At 37.9% G+C, this 21157-nt stretch overlaps 1 protein-coding gene across 4 annotated transcripts in view; it reads left to right on the top strand.

The window, feature by feature from the left end:
• Positions 1 to 21157, top strand: part of GPAM (glycerol-3-phosphate acyltransferase, mitochondrial) — a 44501-nt gene that overhangs the window by 19243 nt on the left and 4101 nt on the right. For 3 of the 4 annotated variants that reach the window (XM_057420957.1, XM_057420958.1, XM_057420959.1), the window contains exons 4-20: positions 707 to 780; positions 3708 to 3821; positions 5066 to 5215; positions 6296 to 6392; positions 7351 to 7487; positions 8848 to 8947; positions 9656 to 9868; positions 10271 to 10384; positions 12398 to 12483; positions 13158 to 13273; positions 14014 to 14084; positions 15178 to 15442; positions 15867 to 16009; positions 17614 to 17691; positions 19790 to 19930; positions 20640 to 20829; positions 20939 to 20997. In XM_057420957.1, coding sequence (XP_057276940.1) covers positions 707 to 780; positions 3708 to 3821; positions 5066 to 5215; positions 6296 to 6392; positions 7351 to 7487; positions 8848 to 8947; positions 9656 to 9868; positions 10271 to 10384; positions 12398 to 12483; positions 13158 to 13273; positions 14014 to 14084; positions 15178 to 15442; positions 15867 to 16009; positions 17614 to 17691; positions 19790 to 19930; positions 20640 to 20829; positions 20939 to 20997 — 2148 coding nt within the window. The remainder of the gene's footprint in view (positions 1 to 706; positions 781 to 3707; positions 3822 to 5065; positions 5216 to 6295; positions 6393 to 7350; positions 7488 to 8847; positions 8948 to 9655; positions 9869 to 10270; positions 10385 to 12397; positions 12484 to 13157; positions 13274 to 14013; positions 14085 to 15177; positions 15443 to 15866; positions 16010 to 17613; positions 17692 to 19789; positions 19931 to 20639; positions 20830 to 20938; positions 20998 to 21157) is intronic. The other variant, XM_057420956.1, reaches the window with a different exon arrangement.

Below are 21157 nucleotides of genomic sequence, written 5' to 3'. Positions count from 1 at the left end.
AGCAGAAAGAAGCTAGCCTCTCGGTCAAGGTACTTGGAATATGGAAGATTAAAGTTTAGGTCTTCCAGCCAGGAAATATTTGTTTATCCAAAGTGGAACTGCTCCTCAACTCATCCCAGAACAGTTAATAGCCTGGCGTGTAGTGTCTGCACCAGGGGTGTAGAAGGCTGGGTTGAGTTTGTTCTTCAGGCAGAGCAGGAGCGTGGAGATTTGCCACTTAACCATGGATGGATATTGTGACCCTTGGTTGCCGTTGTGTGATGCCTGATCTGCTGTCAAACTGGATGTCACAGACATAGCATCAAAAGAGTTGTGATTATACTAATGCTGAATGTGGCTTAATGAAGTTCTGTCTCAAAGATGGGTTCTGTATTATGACGAGTCCTGGTTTATATTACATCAGAACATGATAAAATATTCTGGCTTGAAGGATGCAATCAAAACAACCATTTCTGTATTCAGTAAAGCCTAGAGAATGCTTTGAAAATATTGGAGTGGGAATAGTGACTTTCTGAATTTAATTTTCATTTCAGAACAGCTTGTGTGTACTTAATATGCAAGCTCAGCACTTCTCTGCTTTGGCTTTTGTTTATATTAGAGTTGAAAAACTTAGTATTATCTGAAATATTATGATGAATATAAAGACACAGCTATTCTTATGTAATAAAATAGTCCACTAACCTTTTTTTTCTCCCTGTTTTTACAGGATAACTTCTTCAATGCTAGTATTCCTTCTTTGGGTCTGCGTAATGTCATATATATCAATGAAACACATACAAGGTAATGTGGCAAGTCTGTCTTTTGCTTTCAAAATTCAGTGTGTTCTGATCTTAGGACAGGGAAATCTCTAGGATAGCATGGACTCAGTGAGTGTATGTTGCTGTCCTAAAATGCAGGAATTGGTGCTGACTTTAGGAAAGTAATGTACTTGTTGAATCTGGCTGTGTGTATTTGGGAGCTGGGCAAAGTCCTTTGGGGTTGTAGGAAAGGAATGTAAGGGTCAAACCTGTTTCACAAAAACCAGAGCATGTTTAAATCCTTTCTCCTTAGTGCAAACGCAGCATCCATAGCATAATGCTGAGACAAGCTGTTTTATTCCCATGCTTCAAAATTACTTCAGGCTGCATTTTCATTTACTGAGCAGATCTGGCTCACAATTTAGGCATTGACTGTTACTGCTAATGACAATTAAATCTGAGCATGTCTTGCGAGACTGTCTCTCCTCTGCCTCCGTGGCAGAGTGCAGCTGCTGAAGGATGGTGTAGATGACCTAAAAATGATGATGTATCTTTGCGCTATTGGAAATATGTCTTGTGTTCTTGGACGAAGATACTGAAAGTACACAAAAATCTATTCTGTTCTATGGAAAGTTAATAATGCTTGCTAAGGTTTTTACAGTAATCATTAGCATAAGCAGATCCTGCAGTGTTTGTTGTAGAGTCAGAGCAAACAAAGAGAGGCCAGCAGCTCAAAAGAAATGAGCCAAAGTGTCTGAGTGGAAGAAAGGCAGCATTGTGCTGTGCTTGAGAGGGAGGAAGCTAATGTTAGAGGCTGTTCTTTCTTCAATTTGAATTAATGATGTCTTTTTAAGAGTGGACCTTGTGGTTTAGAATACAGAAAATTAAGAGAAATAGTGTGTAATATTAACCTTTTTTAATTAGTTTCAAAGGTCTAACACTTGAATGGTTTTGAATGGTCAAGAGTTATTTAAATTAGGACTATAAAGGCAACAAAATATGGGTTAATGAATTACTCTGAAATAAAATGCCTTTAGCTCAGGATGTCATTATAGTATGAAAATTGGCAGTTTTAATGAAGTTCTGAGGTCTGATGGGGTTACTTAGTCACAGTTTCTTGTCCTTGGAAAGCAAGAGGGATTCTCCTTAACTCCTAGCGTACTGTATCTGCATTGAGACATTAACATAGCCCTTTTCTTAGGTGTGAATATGTCAGTTTTATAATACATCTTGACTGGGTCTATTCTGCGTGGTTTTTGTCTTCTATCATTGCTAAATTATTAGAAAACAGATTTTTCTAATTTTACTACGCAGTTGCTAAGCTGTAAAATGAATGTAGAAGCCTTTATACCTTGACACATCCCTGCAGTAGCTGTATGCTATTGTGATATGTTTGTAGTTACCAAAATTCTTACCAGAAAAAAACATCCTCAGCTTTGGTTTTTAGAAAAATCAATAAGGCTCTCAAACTCTGATGTGAAGGGGAAAATGGAAAAGCAATTAAAGCAGAGTCACCAGTCTACTTCCCTGGCAACATGAATAGCAAAGTTCTTTGTCCTTTGAGATGGTCTGAGTATTTGTGTAACAGTTACATGTGAGACTGCTGATGTGTATGTGCACTGTGTATGTGCACTCATGTTAATTATAGTGCTAGTGGCCTGTTCACTCAGGTGGTTTGCCCTTTTGCAGTGTAAACATTCCTTCTCATCTTTCCTAGCTGGTTTTAACCCATGTATAAATTTACTGAAATGTCGTAGGGAGGTTTAACAGCCAAGATCAGTAACTTGGGTGACAAGGAGCGAGATCTTGGCAGCACTCCAGCATGGAAACCAGCATGAGCATTGCCATCCATGGTTTGGTTTGAGGCACTCGCTGGAGCATCAGCATTGCAACAGCAGCCGTCAGGACAGGGTTTTGCATAATAGAGAATGCTCTGGTCTTAGGAATGGCCAGAATTGAATTTCTTCTTCCAACTGTTAGTTATTCCCTACCACATCAGCTCTGCTGTTTGGAGGTCCTAGCTCTGTTTAGTGTGGGGAATGACCAACATGAGTTCGGGCTTGTCTGGTCCTGGCCTGGTGAGTAAGGGTAGTAAGGAGAGAAATTAGTAATGAATATTCACTGCTGGGGACTGGATTTTAGCCCTTTCTGTATCATATGCATTGTCTGTGATGTTAGTAAAACTGTTCAAAATAACATTTTCTCAGGTAATTACTGTTGATATGATCCAGAGAGGAGAGAACAGGGTTAAAAGAAAGACTGGCAGCATAAACTAAATAGCCTTAGTTAAACACTTGAATGTGTAGAGAGATTTATTGATTTAGTGGTTCTACTACTTTTATAACTTTGCAAGGAGAAACTACGTAGGAGGCACATATGACCGGGAGTTTAACAACACTGGAAAAGATGAAAAGGTTACAAAAATAGTGGTTTTAGTGTTGGTGGCTAACACAAACATACTTTCAGAAGTGTCTGTGAGAATTTACGCTGTGCGTACGTGAGCAACTTTCCCAAGAGAACTCAGTATTTTGTGAAGAAGTTGACAAACCTCTTAGCTGGGCATTTTCATTCCCTGTTGGAAAGTCACCGAAAGGGGAATCGGTGCTACCTCTTCTTTTATCTTTGCTGAGCTAGGGAGTCAGTTCCAGTGGATAGACAAAATGTATACGCTGGTTTGTAGCTAATTTCCTGTGATACTATGGGTGTTTTAGGGCCAGTATCACCCTCAGCTGAAGTAATGCAGACCCCAGCTGTGTCAGATATCTTGTCCTTGCATCAGTTGTATCATCCGTAACATTAACATATTGATTATTTACCAGAAGATACAGAAGCTTTTAGGCAGCCCTTCATAAATCTTTACTTACTTTTGCTTCTTAATTGTGTTTTAGGTGTTTGTATATTCTTTCTTTTTTTTTTTTTGTGGTGAAATGGTTTGAGGGTCAGATTCAAATATCCTTCATATTTTTGTAGGTACAGAGGGTGGCTTGCGAGACGCTTTTGTTACGTCCTTTTTGTGCAAGAAAGGGATGTTCATAAGGGCATGTTTGCCAAGAATCTGACAGAAAATGTGCTAAATAACAGCAGGTAAGATAATGCAAAATAGACATTTCTCTTTTTTTGAATGACTGGTACTTTATAATATGATTTAGGAATTTGGAAATGGCAGGTTTTGAAAATCAGACTGTGAAAATATGAGAGGGTACAGTATCTTCAGCACAGCTTTTCAGGTCTCTAGCTTGCAATTTCCATTTGAATAGTAAAAGTGGAGATTAAGAGCTATAATGCTCCAAATGAATGATGCACAGTGGGTGGACAGCAGACAGTACATGGAAAAATACATTGCTACATGCGAACTCTTGAAATGTTTATGTAATTTATGTTTATGTAATTCATGTAAATGATTACCACTAAAGTCATACTGCAGTCATAAGAAGCTGTCAGTGTTTCAGAAGTAATAGGAAAACAGCATTTTAGAGTACCCTGAGTGTACACCAAGAGCATGAGGCAAAACTGGAACAAAACTGTAGAATGAAATACCCACCCTCTACTTTGTCGAGCTTGTTTTCTGTTTCATATACTGCATTTTAAATGGCATGTTGAGCCCCTGATAAGCTATTAAGGTATCAGTTTTCCTTGGATGCAGAGAAATTCAGCTGTCCAGTCCTCGAGTCTGCTCTTGTCAGAGGGCACACACTGCCTACATTAACATTCCTAACTCTCCTGAATTTTTAATGTTCAAGTCCCATCTGAAGATCATAGTGTTGCTTTTGTAAAGCAAAGCAGACTGCACTGTGCTATAGTTATGGTGTGTTAAGCCACTTAATCTCTGTTAGATATATTTTAAATGGGGAAAAGAGTCCTTATAAAATTCGGTTATACTTTGCAAAAGTGAGAATTCAAGGAATTATGCAGTGCAAAATAGCAACTGCATAAATCTGTCTAATAAGGTGACACTGCTGTGACAGAAAAAAGATATTAACAGATATTTCAGCTATTCTTTCTGCATTTTAACTTTGTTAACAGTTTCTGAAAATTAGTGATCATTTAGTATCAGTACCTGTGAACAGTGTACATACCATACATGGTCAACTTTGAGTGCATTCACCAATTGTCCACCTATTTAATCAGAGCTTAGAAAAATACTGAATTAAATTTGATGCATTTGGAGTGCATGATATTTCAGTGTGCAGATTCTTCTATGCCTGCAAGGTGCTCTTGTAGTGATATGTAGCTCATAACATATCACTGTCCCATAGCAACCCAGCTGTTGTGTGTCTTGAACGCTTCTGTTGCGTGATTGTCTCATATGTTTTACTTTTTAATGTTAGAGTCCAGAAGGCCATTGTAGATGAAGCTTCTGAACCAAGTACTCCAGGTAGTTTTGTTCAAACAGATCCTAAAGCTATCAACAAAGTGAAGAAAAAAGCCAGGAAAATTCTTCAAGAAATGGTAGCAAATGTGTCGCCTGCTTTAATCAGGTAAGAAAAATGGCTCATCAATATTGTCAGTGGGTAGAAAAATGGCCAAGCTTGCTCTGTGTTATACCAGCAGAGCTTATAACACATTCATAAATAATAACTGTTCTAAAAAATAATACATTATTTATTAAAATCCCTGTTCTAATGGTTAACTAATGAAACAGTAGTTAGTCTTCATTTTCTGATGCAGCAGAAATTATCTGGCTTTTCAAGGGATAAGTCTTGTGATAAGGTTAAATAAAAGCATGTTTTTTTTCTTCTGAAAGCTGGATTTGGTGCTAGTGCTTAGACCAGTATTAGTGTCCTTTGTTTCAGGCTCATATGAGTGAAAGCAGGTAGGTGCAGCATCTTAAACTGTGAAAGATCGTTTTTTTCACTAGCCCACTGAATATGATAACCCAGAAAGCACCTTAGATGAAATCTTCTACTGTAGTGTCTACCCATTACTACCAGGGATGAATTTGTCACTGTAATGTTCCTAGCCCTTTACCAAGTTCTATGATGCAAATCCTATATTTTTTTAAACTATATTAAGTTCTCCCACAGGACCAGATAGATACTGTCACCTAACATAACTAGCTTAGTTATTATAATTGATTATACAACCACCATTAATTTGCCTTGTATGCTAAGTGGTCTTTGTCCTTTGAACAGCCTTCACTGAGGTTGACACTAACAAGATTTGTGTCATAACTGCAGGAGGCTGAAATGTGGTTACTAACCATGGCTTAGCTGATAGGCAAAATCTTGTTAAGCAATTGGATTTTGTAGTAATTTTGTTTGAATATAAAGTAGTGAGATCTTATGGCTTTGCCTTTTGGCATATGAGAGGGAGGCAGAAATGAGAGGTGGTGAGGCACTGGAATGGTTGCCCAGGGAGGTTGTGAATGCTCTATCCCTGGCAGTGTTCAAGGCCAGGTTGGACGAAGCCTTGGGTGAGATGGTTTAGTGTGAGGTGTCCCTGCCCATGGCAGGGGGGTTGGAACTGAATGATCTTAAAGTCCTTTCCAACCCTAACTATTCTATGATTCTGTGATTCTATGAATGGAGGTTTTTTAATTGTGTTTGTTCTTCCTTCAGGTTGACTGGATGGGTGTTACTGAAGTTGTTTAACAGCTTTTTCTGGAATATTCAGATCCACAGAGGTCAAATAGAAATGGTCAAAGCAGCAACAGAGGTAAGGGCGGATGAGAAAAATCTAGTAACATAGATTTCTGATGTAGTTTTTAATAATGCTTACAGCACTTTCTCATTTTAGAAGAGTTCTGCTAAGTCTATGATACCGGATTTGTAGAACTGTCTCATATGTGTGAAATAGAGTTTTTAATTAAATGTAATACTCGTGGAGTTGTGTAAGCTAAAATACTGTGAACTCTGGTTTTACCTTTGATTCAGGATCAAATTTGAACCATCAGGCTGAATGATTATTGCACATAACCTTCATCCAGCAATATTTTGGGTTTTGTGCTGAAGCAGCCAGTAATAAATTAATAGTAGTCTATTTAGGATTTCTCACTCTTGCCTTAATTTGAATAAAAAATCTTTAAGAAATAAACTAGAAATTTGTTTCCAGTCATTCAATATTTATTTAAATTGATCAAAATGACTCCTAAATTCTGCCATTTTCTTTACACCCAAATTAATTGATTCTTTTTGCAGGGTTTTCCTTAGAAAGATGAATTGGATAAATGAAACAAAAAAAAAAAAGGTTCCTAATATTTTCTCTTAATCTTCTGATTACAGTGTTTTGGAACCCCACTATTCATAAAACCTTGCTGATATCTAATAGAAAGAAATAGAAGTACTTTGGTGACACTGATTTAGCCACATCTGTTTAATTGTTTGATTGTCGTCTGAATGCTGTGAGTCTGAAGAAACTCGGAATATTAATCATTGTAAATGTAATGCATACAACTAAAAACTGCAGGCCATGAAAATAGCAAGTACAGTTGACTAAAATGTCTTTGTGTCACAGCTGACTGAAAACCAGAAGGAAACAAACTGATGCTAACCAGAAAAAGCCATCAGTTCTGATAACATGATGCTAGCAATCTCAGTGATTGATCAGAAAAGGAGTAGTATTCTACATTTCTTGCCAACTGTCTTCTCTTTTTTTACTTCTCTCCCCACCATAGATGAATTTGCCTCTTATCTTCTTGCCTGTTCACAAATCCCACATTGACTACCTGCTCCTTACATTCATTCTTTTCTGCCATAACATCAAGGCACCCTACATTGCTGCAGGGAACAATCTCAACATCCCCATCTTCAGGTAATAACCTCTCCTTGTTTGTTCCTTTCAGCCCTAATGATTCTGGGATTCTATGAAAAGACTGAGTGGGGGAACTTCAGGAGACCTGTTACTCCATATATCTTATGTCCAAGTGTAAGACAATTTGAATATTATTAGGCTATCATTTAGAACTTTGGTTCCTATTACATGCTTAGAGAGAGAGCATAACAAAATCCTTCTGAGAAACTGTGATAACCTAAGTAGGATAAGGAAGACTGTTCCTTTCTTCTAGGAGTCTCAAAATGGGTAAGGGACTAGGAAAGATGAGTATGTGAAAAAGTGGTGTGAATGGACAGCTCTTCATGAAGTTCAATGACCTGTCTAATGGGCAACAACAGTACTGAATGTGCAATACTTTGTGGAGAGTACTCCAGTTTGGTCTCTCTTTAAATTATATTTCTGGTGGCTGAAGAACATACAGTCTTTTAGGTAGTATTTGCCAGTGAGTCAGAATTTGGTGATAACTAATTTCTGAAAAAGCCACTGGATTTTGCAGTAAATGGTGAGGAAAGAAGGGGGGGTACCTTGACTTAGAGGGTGTTTTGCACCAATAAGTGCTGGTCTATGAGGATCCCAGTAAGAAAGGCATTCAGAGTCTATGAAATATCAATTAAAATTATATCTGTTAGGGCTAGCAGTATAAAAAAAGAGAGACTAACATAGGTAATCTAAGAGGCCTTCAGACACTGGAACCCCAAGTTGTGCAGCATCCAGTGGGCCTCTGATCCACGTTCAGCACATCGTGTGGACCCTGTCTGCAGAAGGGGTTGCCCATTTTGGTTGGTTGAGTTAGTACAGGATTTTCTTACAGGAAAACAACTATTCATAATTTCTTCTGTCAATTGGAAAGGATGTTCTCATGAGAACTTGCTGCAATGTTGGACAAAAGCAAGGACACACGGGTGGTGTAACTACTGGTGCCAACTGGATTGCTGCCTGCAGGCTCCTCTGTTAAAATTAGTTGGCTGAGCTGATCCTCCAGCAAGGGCCATATGCAGTACAACGTAAACACAAGGGCCATGGTTTATGTGCAGCACATCACAGACTTGGCCAACTCAGCTTAACTCTTATGTGAGTCACCAACATCTCAGTGTGAAATGATCTCCCAGTCAGGGTCAATGCAGAGGGCAAGGAATCTGGTAAGTGAGGCAAGACAGCATAGAGAAGCCTGTTTCTTAAGTTAAATAGAGTCCCATCATTTGCAAATAATATAATATGTTTTAGTATCTGAGAATTTCAGTAATTTCAGTTCCTGTTGTGTGCTAGGAATTTTGTACTGGACATGTAGTAATTTCCTACAAACTAAATTCAAAGAGTATAATTCTCCTTTATCATATAGCACATTGATCCGCAAGCTAGGAGGATTTTTCATTCGTCGAAAGTTAGATCAGAGTCCTGATGGTCGTAAGGACTTCCTCTACAGAGCTTTGCTCTATGTGGTAAGTATTTCTTGTCTTTGTTTCTCTAGGTAGCGTTTCAGTCAGGTGACAGGTGGGAAACTAAGTTCTGTCAGTCTGGGGATATTTTTTACTGCTTTGAATTTGTCTTAGGTTTCATGCTGCAAAAAAAAAAGGATATATTTTTGTATGAAGTCTTGGCTGTGTAGAATAAAATTGAATGCCCAGCAGCTTCAAAGATGAACAGATTTTTCACCATGCATAATCCTTATTAAAAAAGTGAAATTAATGCCCTCTGAATTAATGTTAAACTTAAGCCTTTTTTCTCTGATTCCTTTTGTACTGGGGCAGATCTGCACAGATTCTATAACTTAATGGGAGTCTCTGTTTATGATGGGTTGTTGTAATCCTTTGTGCCATTCAGTATAACAGCTGTATTTGCATCCTAGATAATAGGATGTACTGAGGAACCAGAAGGATTGATGTATGCAAATTGACTAGATCAGCTGTTGCTAGAGATGCTGTTCCTGAGCAAATGGCATTACACTGCTTGTATATTCATGCAAATTCAATTGCAGTTTGGTCTGGGTTTATGTCAAGGATTAATCATTAGTTTTAGTTTTTTCACAAGTATTCATGCCAACTCATGATCTTCCAGTGTTTGCAAAAGCAAATGGTTGCTGACAATATATTTAAAATGTGAATTTGCCAATGTAATTTTTTCTTCTTTTCCAATCTTTTTGTATTCAGCACATAGAAGAATTGCTGAGACAGCAGCAGTTTTTAGAAATATTCTTGGAAGGCACACGGTCTCGAAGTGGAAAGACATCTGGTGCTAGAGCAGGTCTTTTATCTGTAGTGGTGGATGCTCTCTTCTCAAATGCTACTCCTGATGTCCTAATTATACCTGTGGGAATCTCTTATGATCGCATAATTGAAGGTCACTATAACAGTGAACAGCTGGTAAGAGCAATTGAACAACTTGTTTTGCCTAGGGGATTTTCTGTTTATGTGCAGGAAAACGTGTTACGTGTATAAATGATGTGCTAGTAGTCCTCTGTCTCATGTCCTTGGTGTTAGTGTTGTAGAGTGTACAGCCATGAATCACAAAACCTCTCTAACAGCGAGTGCTGAGGTATATGTGACATAGTTCTAAATGCAAATTCGTGACATATCCACTTGAACATGTTACTTGTTATCTATGGAAAAGAATAGTTCTCTTGATTTAATTGAAGTTATAAGGTGTGTCAAAAGGCTCGACCTTATTTTGTCTGCTGTCACATGCATTTTAATTTTAGTCATAGCCTTTTAATTGCAAATTGAAAAAAAAGCCAACAACAAAACAACCACCTCTGTTTTTTCCAGGGCAAGCCTAAGAAGAATGAAAGTATTTGGAGTATTGCTAGAGGAGTCTTCAGAATGCTGCGGAAGAACTATGGGTGTGTCAGAGTAGATTTTGCACAACCGTTTTCCTTAAAAGTAAGTTTCATATTTTGAAGATCCTTCTCTAAGGCTTGGCATTTTCAGTGTTTCAGTAGTGGGGCACACTAACTTTACATTTTCTCTTTGTGGGTTGTCATCACAAGCATCATCTGCTGAAGTTCGTTCTGGTGGGACAAAGGTATCCCTGGTTTGCTGATTGTGTGATTCTTTGGACACATTTGTGTTAAGCTGAAATAGTGTCAGAGCTGATGCAAAGTGTTGTTTAGTTTTGACGTAGTGTAAGTATTCTCACTGAGGTGAGAATCTTTAAAATGATCCTTGCATCATGTAGTAATTCTTTACCTTATAGGGACATTTGGATTTGAAGGAGACCGAATACTGCTCTCCAGTTTAAGCAGTTAATTGGTTTATACTATTGTTGAGGAAGGGCATTTACCTCACTGAACTTTGAAAATTGCTAAGTGAATCAGTAGCTCTTAAAGTATCATGGATAATATGTCACAAAAATCTGCATGTTCTTTACAAGTCATAGTTTGTTATTAGTTTACATCTATCATCTACAGTAGCCCACCAGATACTGTTGCGTAGTTTCTCAGGGAATGGGGTGATGCAGAAGTATCTGCCTTCACTTCTTAAATATTCTCTGATCTCTTTGCAGAATCTGCTAGTACTATACTTACCTGCATTTCACTAACCTTGTGTTCTGCTACAGTATACCTTATTTTTAGTGTGACTTTAATAAGATTAGCTACTGTAACAACAGCCTACTAGAACATTATTCAAATTAATTAGGTGTTCTTTCTGCCCTACTTCTCTCAGCAATGCAGTAGGTTGGAGAGCTTTGGAGGGTTCAATTACCACAGCATGAAATTACTGTGACCGTCTGCACTGCATTAGAGTTGGCATAGTTCACTTCCAAAGGAGAAGGCTTGGGCTATTCTTGGTGGGGAGTTAACAATTGTTGTAGGATCAGTATAAGGAAAAGAAGGTTATCTGCCCTCTTAATCTAGTGAAATGCTAATCACTCTTTACCTTCCTAGCAACCTACTTCAGGTCTCATTTGTCTCTGTGTTCATTTTTGTACTCCAAAAAGGTAATAAATTACATACGTTTTGTAAAGTATTCCTTAACCGAGATTTGCAGAAGTGTAACTATTTTTAAATTGAAGTTATCTCACTGCAGTTTTTTGTAAAGGAGATGAGCTTTGGGGGTTAATTTTGGGCATCTGCAGTTCTGCGGGCACAGGCTTAGAAGCAGGAGAGTGTGAGCTGCCTGTGAAAGTCTTTTAAGCGGCTTTCCTGGGAAGGAACTGTTTTCCTGACCAGCAGGTTAAGTGGCTCTTTAGTTTTCCAGTCTTTATAGAAACTGCAAGAACACGGTGTCCTGAAAACAGAGTAATGTCGATGCTAACCTGTAAGGAGAGGTGTTTGGCTTTTGACAAATCAGGGATTCAAGAATTCTAAGCATGTGGTACCCTCCTTGCTTCCTGGGTGCTTTAGTTTGTGGCACTGTAAGGGGTCTTACAACTGCAGTATCTATGCTAGTGTTTACCTATGGAGAAGTTCCCTACCCTGGTATTTGAGGAAGGCAGCAGCAAGCAATAATTACAGTCTCCATGTCGCTTCTGAATGGATATTACTTTGCTCTCTCTCATGTTAATGAAGGCAGTTCTCATTAATTTAATCATGGAGAAGCTAATCTCAAAGGAGTTGTTCCCAGCACGGTACTGACAGGGTTTACGTATTCTTTTTGTTGCAGTGTTTTTGATGAAGTACAGATTTCTTGCTGTGGAAAGTCTGCCTTTTCATAGAATAAAATCAAAAGTGAATAAACTTGAAAACTGTTTATTTCTATGACCTAGTTACTGCTTTTTTAATGTAAGCTGTTTTGAATTGCAGGGTTTTTTTTTGTTTTGGGGTTTTGTTTTTTTTTGATTTTTTTGTTTTTTTTAGTAAATGCCTTTTTCATGTAATAATATTATCAGTTCAGTGCAAGAATAGGGTGGGAAAAGTACCAAAAAACCCAACAAAACAAGTCATCTCTTTACAGGAATATGTAAACAGCCAAAGTCAAAAACCTGTGCCTGCTCCTCTTTCTTTGGAACAAGCTTTGTTACCAGCTATACTTCCATCAAGGTACAGACTTTCTGGGGATTGGGAAGAGAGAGGGCAGGTTGGAATGTGCTTGTTATTTTAGTTTTCTACATTACATTCCCAGCAGTGCTTGAACTCCCCCCATTGTGTATAGAAAAACTGAAGACTTGGATAATTGTAACTGCAGTTTGCATTTGCAGTTGCATTCTTGCTGGATAGCTCTGTTTAAATAAGCTCAAGGAGGCTTTTTTCTTTTTTTTTAATTTTAGTGAGCTCTGTAGGTTTAATTTTAAATTTTTTTTTAATAACTTAGGGAAAAATGGCACCCTACATAAAAACCTAAGGATTTAGTTTGAAACCTCAAAAACATTTCAGGTGGGTTTTGATGTCATTTCAAAGCAAATAGAACTTGGGACTGAGTACCCCTTGCTCAAGGAGGTGACTGTCACCTCCAGAACTGCAAAACTGTGCACAGGGGCTAGATCTGCATTTGTTACATGGATAAACATTTTGGTTCAGGTGTTTGCTGGACTTGTACAAACCGGTGTGGTCCTGGTAGAGATAAAATCAGTCATTTGTCTTTACGAAGTTGTAGGTCCATAAAAAAGACCATTTCTGGTTTGTAGGGAGGCTAGGCTGGAAATTGCCTTTTAGGCAGGTTTACTTCATGTACCGTTGTCTAAATGTCATAATGTGAATTTTTATTATGTATTCAGACCTAATGATACTGTGGATGAAGGTGCAGAGGCCTCACTGCCCAACTCCAGGGATATCACCAGTGAACCCTTCAGAAGAGAACTAATATCCAACTTGGCTGAGCATATTTTGTTCAGTAAGTGTTATAGTATCACTATCAGCTACCTGTTTTGTTTTGCTGATCGCATGAACTAACTGGCTATTTGGTAAAGTTGTACTTCCCAATTCCCTCCATTCAGTTGATCATTTCATGACTTCAAATGCTCTATTGACAATTCTCTATCCTTTGTCTGCCTCCCTCCCTCTTCACAGTTTAATTAAATCTCTTTCTGATTAAGTACAAGCTTTTTATTCTGTTTTGTTAACTTTTGTATTCTTTGGACTAGTATACTGAACTTGCTATACTCTATCAATATTATTTATCAATATTATATATCAATATATCAATATAACTTTCTTGTTATATTGATACACTGATGTCTTATCACTTCTTCTAAGAAGTTACTGTAGTGTCTTAATGCCATTATTTAAGATCATACTCACATGAACTCATCTAGCTGCATGGACCAATGCAGTTTTATAGGTTATGTATAGGTATGTAGTGTGTTTTTCAGTCAGATCTGTGATCTGTGGTAAAAGAGATGCATACAAAACAGTAGTTAGTAAACTTTTAAGCTTTACTCAGCCTTCTTAGTTCAAATTAATTTAATACTGTTAACATGTAGACAAAATACACCTTGTATTTAATTTGGAATGTACAGTTCTGTGCCAATATTGCTGTTATTTTTATTGATTTTTAAAAATGAGTGCTCTTTCACTTGCTACGATATTCTAAACTTCACAGGTGCTTAACAAGTTTATCTTGTTTGCCTCTAGCTGCTAACAAGTCGTGTGCTGTGATGTCTACCCACATTGTTGCCTGTTTGCTGCTGTACAGACACAGGCAGGTAAGGCCTTCATGCTGCTTAAATAGCCAGATATTACTTTGGCCTTGTTAATAAAAAAAACAGCATGTATTTTACTATTGCATGATATTAAGAAGAAAGATGTGTTTAAATTAAAGTGGATTTCAGGTAGTCTGAGTGCTAATATTTTAGTTGTTAGTGGATGCTTGAAGATAAGCCATTATTGACGGGCTGGTAACCCTCATGTGGAAAGATTTTGTAGTCTGAAATGTAGTTCTGCTTTTCTTTTGAAGAGAACATGGGTTTGTTTCGTTATATTAAGATTGTATTTTACATCTCAAACACGTTCACCACTGAATATGTTAGAACCTCTTCTGTTAATTTTCAAATTAGTTTGGCTGTTCTTCAATACTAGAATATTATATCACAGTGGCAGAAGGATACTAATGTTTAACTGAAGCCTTGTTCAAGGGGCTTGGATAAAATATAGTTTTTTCTCCTACAAGTGTGTTTTGCATTTTTTTTTTCTGAAATTCCTTCTCTTTCTAATCTGAAGCTTTCATTGCACATAAATTGAGAATGAATTGAGAAATACTGCTCAGATATGTAGTTTTGCTTGTCGAAGACGGTGTCGACATTCCCGTCAGTCTAGTCTTCCCAATTTCCTGAAATAATGAGATCAAGGAAGCATTTTATGGTGTGATCTGAAGCCAGCTTGACTAAAAGCTTTTCTGTGTGTCCCCAGCCAGTTGAACAACTCCTTTATTTACAACATTTCCAGATAAGTGATTGTTAATTTTTTAGTGTAGGTAATGGAAATAAGGTATCTCTAACAAGTTCTTGAAGACCAGCTCTGGTCTCTGGAGGTTGTGAAATAAGCCAAGATGCAAACAAAAAACCATTGCATTCCCAAATAGCTGCATGGCTTCAAAATAAAATTGCATGTAATTCAAAACCTGTGGGCTGTGTGCAAAATCTCCTTGAAAATTTTTGCTCGTTGTGATTTTGACTCTTGTGATTTGGCTTATTGACAGTTAGTGTATTGTCTGTGTTTGCTATGTATATGGTTCTGTGGTTTACAGATAAACATCTGTGCAGAAAAATTGTTGAACCGTGTGACTGTTTTTCTTCCTAGGGAACTGACCTTTCCAGGTTGGTAGAAGATTTCTTCTCTATGAAGGAGGAGGTCTTAGCCCGTGACTTTGACTTGGGATTTTCAGGGAACTCAGACGATGTTGTCATGCATGCCATCCACTTGCTGGGGAACTGTGTAAATATCACAAACACAAGCCGAAACAATGAGTTCTTCATCACTCCCAGCACGACGATACCTGCTGTCTTTGAACTCAATTTCTACAGCAATGGAGTACTTCATGTATTCATTAAAGAGGCCATTATTGGTATGTTTTGGGCTTTACCAAGGAAAGGCTTTCTTGTAACCCATGAAGTCAAAGTGTCTGCACAAAAAACCTCATCAGTTTTTCATGTAATTTACTTTTATATATTTCTTTCCTCTCCCCTTCAATGCTTGTGTTTTGTTTGTGGAATGTTTCCACTCATTTTTGCAATCATCCTTGATCTTCCTTGGAAGTATTTGTGTATTGGTCACAGCCATAGGCAAGGCACTATCAGAGTTTGAGTGAACATAGCAAAACCTGTGCTTTTACACAAACAAAATAGTGGTGACTTCTGTCTTCATTCTTCAGTTGCATGTGTAATGTTTGACTGCTTTTAGGCCAGAAATAGACAAACCAAAAGTTTTGTTTCCTTTGCTATAAAGCTCTTTGGAAAAATAAACTTTGCATATGTTTGTTTCTGCTGTAGCCTGCAGTCTTCATGCGGTTCAGAGCAGGAGGTACAGAAATGGTACCAGTGGTGCTTCTCCCAGTTTGATTAGTCAAGAACACCTGGTCCGAAAAGCTGCGAGCTTGTGTTACTTACTTTCTAATGAATTTACTGTATCTTTGGTAAGTAATTGCATTAATTGCCCACGTTTTAAATTTTTGTTCTGCTTGTAACTGCCTATGTTATTTTAAAATGAATTGATGCTTTTTTTAAGTGTCACAGTTCTGATATGTTTGCTTTAAGGACAATCTGATGGTAATGGGTAGCAAAAGGCTGAATGTAATTTGACAAAGATAGCATTGTTCCATTTTCTTCAAGGAAATCTCTGGACATTTGAATGAATGTGGCTCATCAGGAGAGTTCGTCCAAAAGATGTCTGGCCTGAGATAACATGTGAATTAACTTGCCAAACTCCTGTCACTACCTAGTTTCCTTGTCAAGGTGTGACAACATCGTTTGATCCTGTTTCAGGGATACGTACTGAGTGCATGCCTGCTGCTCATGCAAGTCCTGAAGTGGGTGATGCTGGGGTGAGCCTGCGGCATTTCTGCTGTGCTGGCTTTGAGCTTTTCCTGAGAGAGGAAAGCTGCTCAGTCTATCTCTGTCAGCTTCCCACAATTAGAGGTTGGGCTTCTTAATGCCTTCTACCAGGTTTTGTGTTGTTTATGTCATTAGACCCTGACAACTATATCTGCATTATGCTTTTTTTACTTAAACAAATACAGGTTTCTGAGAGTACCCAGCTTGTATGGGTTTGCATAGATGATTGAAATAATGCTGGGAACTAAGGCTCCAGACTGTGAAGATGCTCTTAGTTTGCGTAGGAGTGCAAGTCACAGTGTGCCACGCCTAGCACTTAGTGGCAACTTTAAACATGGCCTGACTTTGGTTTTTGGTTTGTTACAAAACATTGAAGCAAGCTGATTCTATCTCAGTTCTCAGACACTGTGTATCCTTATGCTTCGGAAACTTGCAATATTAAGTGCTAGATTTATTTTTGGTTTTTTTTTTTTTTTTTTAATGTGTAGAATTACTTAGAATTCTGGGGATTCTTGTATTTGTGCTTAAACATGCACACGTATTTCTGACTTTTGCCTTTATAAATGAAGCATAAGCCAAATTTAGTATTTTTGCCTCTGCAATAATGTAGCTTGTATGGTAGGGCTCTTCAGTGATCTTATCCTTCTGCTTTCAGAGATGGTAATTTTAACCTAGAAATATTTTGTACATCATTATGAACAACGTAAAAGAGGTTGTGTTTTGGGGGGGGGTGTTTTGTTTGTTTTTTTTTTTGTTTGTTACTTTTTTATTTTATTTTTATTCAGAGTTTCAAAATACGTAGGGCATTTTTTCCTTTTCTAAGTAAATCACTGGTGTAAGCGTCAATGGTTTTAGTTTTACAGTGATTTTATGCCAGAATTGTTTAAAAATTGGTTAGAGGTGATTAAAATGGGAGAATATTTGATGTGGTTTTTTACCAGCATAATAATGCATTTCTTAAGAATACATTGGACAAGATTCAAATATCCTGTTTCACTATAATTTTTTTAATGTCTGCCAGGATAAACATAATAGTGGTGCATTGGGATTATGGTGAATCTTCAATAACAGGTTTGAAAGGAATAAGTGCTGTATCTAAAACATTCATACAGACCAGGGAGCTGGTCTTGCTGTAATGGTCATAACGGATATGATTTTTTCAGTGCATTTCTTTTATGTTGTGCAGCCTTGCCAGTTGATCTATCAAGTTTGCCATGAATCCGTGGAAAGGCTGATTCAATACGGCATTCTTCTGGTGGCCGAGGTAAAGTGATAGAGATATTAAATGAGCTTTGTTTTATGTACTTGACTTTAGTCATAGTAATTTGTTTCTTAATTATGAGCCTTGTTCTAAACCCATGCTGCTACTGAAAGCTTGTATTAACGGGTTCAGGACCAATACTATTCATTCCTACACTATAAGCATCAGACATTTGGGTATAGTCATCATGAGGTGCTATTAATGACTCTGTAATTTCATTGTGCCATTAAACCTACCAAGGAAGACACATGTTTTATACTGTCTTGTAAAATGGGGACTTCTTTTATTATTGGATCCCTTTCAGGCTGTAGCATAGTTATGTGGGCGTTTACTTTCTACCCTACAGGAGTCAGTAGTCCAGATTTTTTGTCCTCATTCAATTCTTTTGCATTGATCTCGAAGTTATTGTACACCTCTTCTACTAGCACAATTTGCAGTTTCAGGGGCGTACTGGAGTTACTGTATGGTACAATCTGCCATAGGTGTACAGTGTAAAGAAAACCTGGGGAAGAGGGAGCAGCTGACTTGCCATACCTTTGCTTCCCCAGCTTTTTTTGTGCACAGTAAACAAACCTCGATGCCCAGGAGGAAGTAGCAAGAGCGTGTGGAAAAGAAGTTATGCATTTGGCTGCTTTCTTCTTGCAGCTCTCCAGCTTCAGAGGCTAGAGATGCTTCTGGTATATTTGTCAGTGGCCACTGCTTCACTCTAATCTTACTGCACACCTCTTGATGCATGCTTCCATTTTTAATATATGTAACCGTAGGTGGTACTATTTACTTAATACAATTGGATATTAAACATTCTCCTCTGGAGTTACTAGTGCTTGCTTTTTATCTGAACTAATGACATGTTGTGAGGCACTAGGTTGGAATCGTTATGAGATAAATCCAAAAATAAATGCTGATCAGAGGATTAGAAAGAAACCTGTATGTTCCATACCTGGGGCCAGATGAGGAAAATAGGTGTGGACTGTAGTAGATATGCACCTCTGTCTACTCAAGCATGAAACCTGTCTTGAGGGTTCTTCTATAAGTTTTGGTTGCAAGTCTGGTACTTTACAACTGGAATATAGATAGATGTCAGGCAGTATATAAGTATTTGTATATGCTGTCTGATACACGTCACCGGTGCAACATTTGAACACGTAAGAAGGACATATATTCCATCAGTATGTTTCTTATACTTAGAAAATCTCTGAATCTGCTTACTCTTTTTGAAATGTTAAGAATTTGCATAATCAGTGCAAACACTATAAGCAGTGGTTGTTTCATGAGTTCAGACAGGCTGGAAATGTTTATGAGCGTTTTACAACCTGTTCTCTAAGAAAGGTCGCTAGCTTCTGCCCCTTCCAGTGATTTCAGTTTCCTGCTGACATTAACACATTGATAAATTTCCCATTATATTGAGCTTCATTGAGCCCTGCTATTTTTTGAACACTTTTTCCTGTGATTCTAGTGTCTGCTTCAAAAACCAAGAAATATTCCTAACACCTATTGATTTCTGGTCTTTTTCTAAACTTATTTTACCACTTCTGCTTTATTCAAAAGGTAAGATTGGAAGGATGTTATTCTTTATTAGCTGAGAGGCCTTTTTCATTGACGTTAATATGACAGTAATCACATCTGTGAGGTGTCTGTTATTCATTTGGTTTTAATCTTGCCCGATTCACGTTTCTAAATGGAATAACTGTGAGGGGTCTTTCTTCAGTGATGTAGTACTGGTGACCTCTGAAAAAAATCTTTGTGTTCTGCTACTTTCAGCAGAACAAGTAATGGTGAATGATTGATACTAAGGCTTCCCTTACGCTTTCTAATGCAACTGAAAGCACTTTTTTGACAAGTGCTACTATATGGCCTCTGGTAGGAAGATTCAGCAACACTTTTGCATTTTTCTGTGATGGGCAAACTGTGAAGAAAAACAGCCTTTTTCACCAAATATCTCATTTCTTTCTGCTTGTCTCAACCCTGTCTATAGTTGGGTCTCACCTGCTTTCATTAAATTCTGGTTAGCAAATGGACTAATTCGTATGAGATTATAAAATAAATCTATTGTTTGCCTGGGTTTGGGTTCTTATTTATCACTTTGCCTTTCAAATTTAAGCAGGATGATCAGGAGGATGTTAGTCCCAGTCTTACAGAACACCAATGGAATAAAAAACTCCCTGAGCCATTATCTTGGAGAAGTGATGAGGAAGATGAAGACAGTGATTTTGGAGAAGAGCAGAGAGATTGCTACCTGAAGGTAATGTAATCCTAGGGCTACTAACATTGAAGCCTGTTGTGGGAAATGCAAACTACTTCACTAGCTTAGGAGGGGTAATGATAATTTTTTATTATTGGCTCACAGTGTAAAATGCCTTCACTCCTCCCCATGAGGAAACATCCAAAGAATAATCTCACAGGAGGTGGAAGGACAATGGTTTCTGTCATGAAAACTGAAAAAGGCTTAAGTATCTTAGGACCTGAATGTTTTTTTCTTTATTGACTGCATACACTCTAAAAGGGGCACATCTGGCTGGTATTTATTTTCAGCCTAAATTTCACTTCGTAGATTGATCGTGTTGATGTTAGCCATAATACAAGTTTTCTTACAGGGCTGACACAAACACTGTGAGGATATCTTGTTAACACTTAGAAATCCATGTCCATCTCTGAATGTATGGCAACCTTTATCCTGGTTGCAGAGCAGTGCAATGTCTTTAATTTTGTCTTGGGAAAATAGTTATTAATACCCTGATGGAGAAAAAAAGTGGCATTGATCTGTGACATGTAGTGCCTGTTTTGTCCCTCATGGTAAACTGGTTTTCTGCTGGGCTTTCTTAATATTCTGTGTTGTGCCTCTTTTTTGTATTAAGAATCATTTTGGCTACTGCTGTGCCATGTACTGTGTTGCATGGCGTTTCTTGTTTCCACTGCTCTCTGTCACTTAAGCTCTTGTTGCCCTTTCTTAGGTGAGCCAGTCTCAAGAGCACCAGCAGTACATCACTTTCCTGCAGAGGTTGTTGGGACCTTTACTGGAGGCATATAGCTCTGTTGTCATCTTCGTGCACAATTTTAGTGGTCCTGTTTTAGAGTCTGAATACCTTCAAAAGTTACACAGGCACTTAATAAGCAGGACGGAGAAGAATGTTGCTGTATATGGTATGTTAAACTGTTTTTGGAACTGAATTTGATTCATTCTGTTCCTCCTATTACAAGGTAGCCCAAATCCAACTGCAGTTTGCTTACATCTGGGTTTTCTTTCTTGCAGCTGAGAGTGCTACCTACAGTCATGTGAAAAACGCATTGAAAGTCTTTAAGGAAATCGGGGTAAGTGTTCAGTGGTCAGAGCTGGAGACTGTTAAGTTTCATTTTAATAGTGAGAGCGATTTTGACAATTCACGGAACCTGTTCAATGTCAGTTCAAAACCTGTGAATGTATCTGTGCACATGTATTGTGGGTTTTGAGCACTTTGCTTTCCTTAAAGCT

Source organism: Pezoporus wallicus, unplaced genomic scaffold (assembly GCF_028554395.1).
Source record: "Pezoporus wallicus isolate ANWC-B61680 ecotype Strahan unplaced genomic scaffold, APGP_CSIRO_Pwel_v1 contig_3365, whole genome shotgun sequence".
NCBI classification, from domain to species: Eukaryota; Metazoa; Chordata; class Aves; order Psittaciformes; family Psittacidae; genus Pezoporus; species Pezoporus wallicus.
The sequence above is the reverse complement of the archived record's forward strand: the minus strand, read 5'-3'. Positions and strand labels throughout refer to the sequence as shown.